Source organism: Orycteropus afer, unplaced genomic scaffold (assembly GCF_000298275.1).
Source record: "Orycteropus afer afer isolate SDZICR_OR568_19922 unplaced genomic scaffold, OryAfe1.0 scaffold00751, whole genome shotgun sequence".
In the NCBI taxonomy this organism is placed as follows: Eukaryota; Metazoa; Chordata; class Mammalia; order Tubulidentata; family Orycteropodidae; genus Orycteropus; species Orycteropus afer.
Window position 1 is genome coordinate 316,070 of NW_006922338.1, and position 3,899 is coordinate 319,968.

General features: G+C 51.8%; 1 protein-coding gene across 1 annotated transcript in view; it reads left to right on the forward strand.

Moving 5' to 3' along the window:
* The window catches only part of DECR2 (2,4-dienoyl-CoA reductase 2), a 17,976-nt gene that overhangs the window by 13,375 nt on the left and 702 nt on the right, over positions 1-3,899 (forward strand). Inside the window, exon 11 of the mRNA XM_007957479.2 lies at positions 3,255-3,357. Coding sequence (XP_007955670.2) covers positions 3,255-3,357 — 103 coding nt within the window. The remainder of the gene's footprint in view (positions 1-3,254; positions 3,358-3,899) is intronic.

Below are 3,899 nucleotides of genomic sequence, written 5' to 3' on the forward strand. Positions count from 1 at the left end.
TGATGCTGCCTTGGAAACCCAAGGAGGGGTTGCTATGAGTCGGGGCCGACTCGATGGCAAGTAACAACAACAACAAAATATATATATATATATTTTATTGTGATTTGGGTGAAAGTTTACAGAAAACAAATTTGTTTTCCATTCAGCAGTTCACATGCATCGTTTCATGACATTGATTGTAATTTCCCCCAAGGTAACAGCTGTTTTCCCACTTCCTCTCCGTGGTTACCTTTTGCCTGTGTCCTTCTTCCCTATGAATTCCCGCCCTCTGAGCTTTCTTCCTGCGCAAATGCTGCCCTTCAGCTCTCCGTGTGGCTGATCGTTCCACGATGCTCATGTTTTCATTGGGTTGTTTGTCTTTTATTTTTGACTTGTGGAAGTTCCTTACATATTCTAGTTACGTTCTTTGTTGTAAATGTTTTGCACATCTTTTCTCCCAGTCAGTGGCTTGTCTTTTCATCCTTGTAACAGTCTCTTTTGGAAAGGTGACGTCTTGAGTTTTAGATTCTGATGAAGTCCAGTTTGTCATTTTTGTTCTTTAATAGTTCGTGCTTTTCTTTTTTTTTTTTTTTGGTCCAATTTATGAAATATTTACCAAACTGAAAGTTGTGAAGAATTTCTCTGATGCTCTTTCTAAGAAGTTTTGTAGTTTTTTTCTTATGTTTAAATCTGTGATCCATTTTGAGCTTATTGTTGTAGTGTGAGCTAGGGGTCCAAATTAATTTTTCTTGCATGTGGATATCCAGTTGTCCAGCACCGTTGTTAACAAGATTAATCTTTCCTCATTGAATTGTTTCTGCTTGCATGCTGTATTCTGTTCCATTAATCTCTCTGCCTGCTTTTCCTCCAGTAACATACTGTTTTGATTACTGTAGCTTTACAGTGAGTCTTAACGTGGACTTTAAGGCCTCCAACTCTTCCTTGTTTTTCAGATTTGTTCTGGCTGTTTTTGCTCTTGTGTTAGTTTCCCAGGGCTGCACAACAAATGACCACAAACCGAGTGGCTTAAAACAACTGAAATTTATCCTCTCACAGCTCTGGAGGTCACAAGTCTGAAATGAAGGCGTCAGCCGTGCTGCACTCCCTCTGAGGGCTTGAGGGGAGATGGCATTTGACTGCTCAAAATGAAAGATTTCTGTTAACAGGGCCCCCACAAAGTTCACAGGAGACAATACTTGGAAAGGAATTTTAAATTTTAAAACTGACAAGGAATTTTACCTAAAGGAAAAGTCAGAAAAAGAGAATAGAAAAACAAGCAAGGGATACAAGTGGGCAGTTTGAAGAGGTGGTACCCCAGCTGGCCAGTTAATAAATAAATGCTCGAGCGCACCAAGTGCAAACAAACAACAGTGAGATACTCATTTATAGTCTCCAGAGTGCCAGAAATGCGGAAACCACACATAACCACACCAGTGCCCATCGCATCAGTCCCTATGCGAGGCAAACCTGTGTGTTTCAGAGAACTGCTTCATGGCATTTTCAGGACTGTGATGGCTAAGGCACCCCTGGGCAGGTTTGAACTGCCAGTCTTTTGGTTAGTAACACAGTGCTTAACTGTGCTATCCAGGGACTCAGAAAGAAAATCCTCTATCAAGTCTAGGAGCTCTGGTAGCATAGTGCCTAAGGCACTTGACTGCTAACCAGAAGGCTGGCGGTTCAATCCCACCCAAGGAGGACTCGCTATGAGTCGGGTTCGACTCGCTGGCACATAACAACATCAAGTCTACTGAAACTTTGGTGTTTAAACTTCCCCACAGTTTTAAAACCCATGTGCATACAAAGCAGATTTGTGATTGAACTGAGACTGGCCTCTGAACCTTGCCCTGCTGTCAGCACACTGGGGTCTGTGTCTTCTATCAGTGGCTGAGTTTCCACCAGGTGGTAGATACAGGCCCGACCTCCTGCAGTCATCCGTGCCCTGAGGTTTCCTGACCCACTTATCCCTCCTGGTGCCACACGGCAGGAATCTGCTGAGTCACCCTGCTGGGCTTGGTCACCCCATCTTCTCCCACAGGACACAGGTCACCCAGGGAAAAGGGATAAAGGAAACCCACCTGCCTGGCTGGTCCCAAGCGCCCTCTCAAAAGTGCAGATTTCCAGCCAGAGGCTTTCACAGACCTCCACCAGCTCTGAAAACCACAGATGTGTGCCGCACCCACCCTCCCTCCCTCCTCTGCGAATGTTTTACTGTGTTGGTGGTGGGCGATTTTAAGCAGATTCCTGACTCATCCCCACCCCAAGTGACAGAGGGGAACTGCCCCCAGGGTTTTCTTGGCTGTAATGTTTGCAGGAGTGGATGGCCAGGTCAATGGCCAGCAGAGCCACTTGGGTATGTTGCAACCGTCAACCTTGTGTACATTATACGTTTGTCAATCAAGCAATCAATCAGTGTGGGAGGGGCATTGTCAAAAAGGCGGCAAGACTGCTCCCCACTGCTCCTGGCTCGGCTAGTCTGGGCTGGAATGTTCTGTAGAGCAAGAAAGGGACTCCTCACTTTTGATTGACCAGTCCTGTCTAACTGGTCCAGGCAGGAAAAGGCATGCTTCCGAGGTCACCACTCCGGGCTCCAGGCCGGGGAGCGGTGCGCATTTCCCACAGAGGCGCGGGGAAGCGCCCGTCCACCCTCGAGCTCCACACGGAAGGCGTCACCTCACCCACACCAACACCTCTATTGAGAAAGGCTGACTTGTCGATAACACTGTTCTGGAAACTGTCCGAGAGACCTCGGCCCAGTTTCAGACTCGTTCCCAGGCTGCAGATGGCTTTTTCTTTAGACGACGTATTTTCCGCAGGAAAGCGTGCGGGCCGCAGAGACTACCAGAATCTATTTGGGGCGGCAGGGAAGTCTCCTTCTTTTGCAACGCCAACCTCACGAACCCTGATGCCCTGTGCCCTGGGGTTTTGTGTGAGCCATGAGTCATCAATTGCGTCCTCAGGCTCACACTCGGAGGCAGCGCGGTGGGTTTCCTCTGGGTCTTGTCAAAACTGCTTACGAAACCACGTCTGGTGCGGGTGCCCACGGTGTGTAAAAATACCAGCTCCTACCCTGCATCGCGCTCTAAATTTAGCGCCCCCTGGCCGTACGGCGCACGCGCTCCCAGCCAGCAGAGGTGCCCAGATCCCCACGGACAGCAGAAACACCCGGAAAAGCAGACCACGGCAGACACAGGGCTCGGGAGGCGCTAGCGTGACTCTGGGCGTCGTGTGTTCAAAAACCTTTGGTTGAAACAAAAGGTCTCGCTGTTTCTGCAAAGCGGTCCTTCGGTTACGAGCCACAAGGGCCGCACTTTCCACAAGAACGCCTGCCTCCGCCGCTGTGCGCGGGACCTCGGGAGTGTCTCGGCTTCCTCGGGGAATGTGCGTCCCATCCCGTTACGGTTTTGCTCTTTGCTGATCAACTTATGCGCCCGCCGGACGCAGGAAGGGGCTTCAACCCTTGGTGACACGTGCACAGTTTGGGCTTTTGCTCGCCCCTCTGTGGCATTTATCCAACGGGTGCACGGCTCGCCGTCGCGCCCGCTGGGGTCGTCGCGTGTCCAAGCTCTAAGGGTTCAGGGAGTGAGAGACGGTACCCGCCGGCCGCCCGAGAGGGATCTGGCGCCAGGTCTCACAGCAAGCCGCCACCGCGGACCACGCCGCCGCACTGCTGCCTCGGCCCTGGCGCCCACTTTTATTCAGGCCAGGAGGGGCGGGGCCTGCCCTCGCGGCGACGCGCTGACGTCATCCGACGGAGGGCGGGGCCAGCGGCGGCGGTGTTGGTTCGCTTGGCACCTCAGCGCCTCAGGCGTTAGCGCTCCCCTCAGCCTCCGCCGCGGCCTCGCGGTCGCCCAGCCGCTCGCCTCCTCGTCTTCCCGTCTCCCCGTCGATCCCCTCCGCGGCCTCCCCGGGCCGCCGCCGCC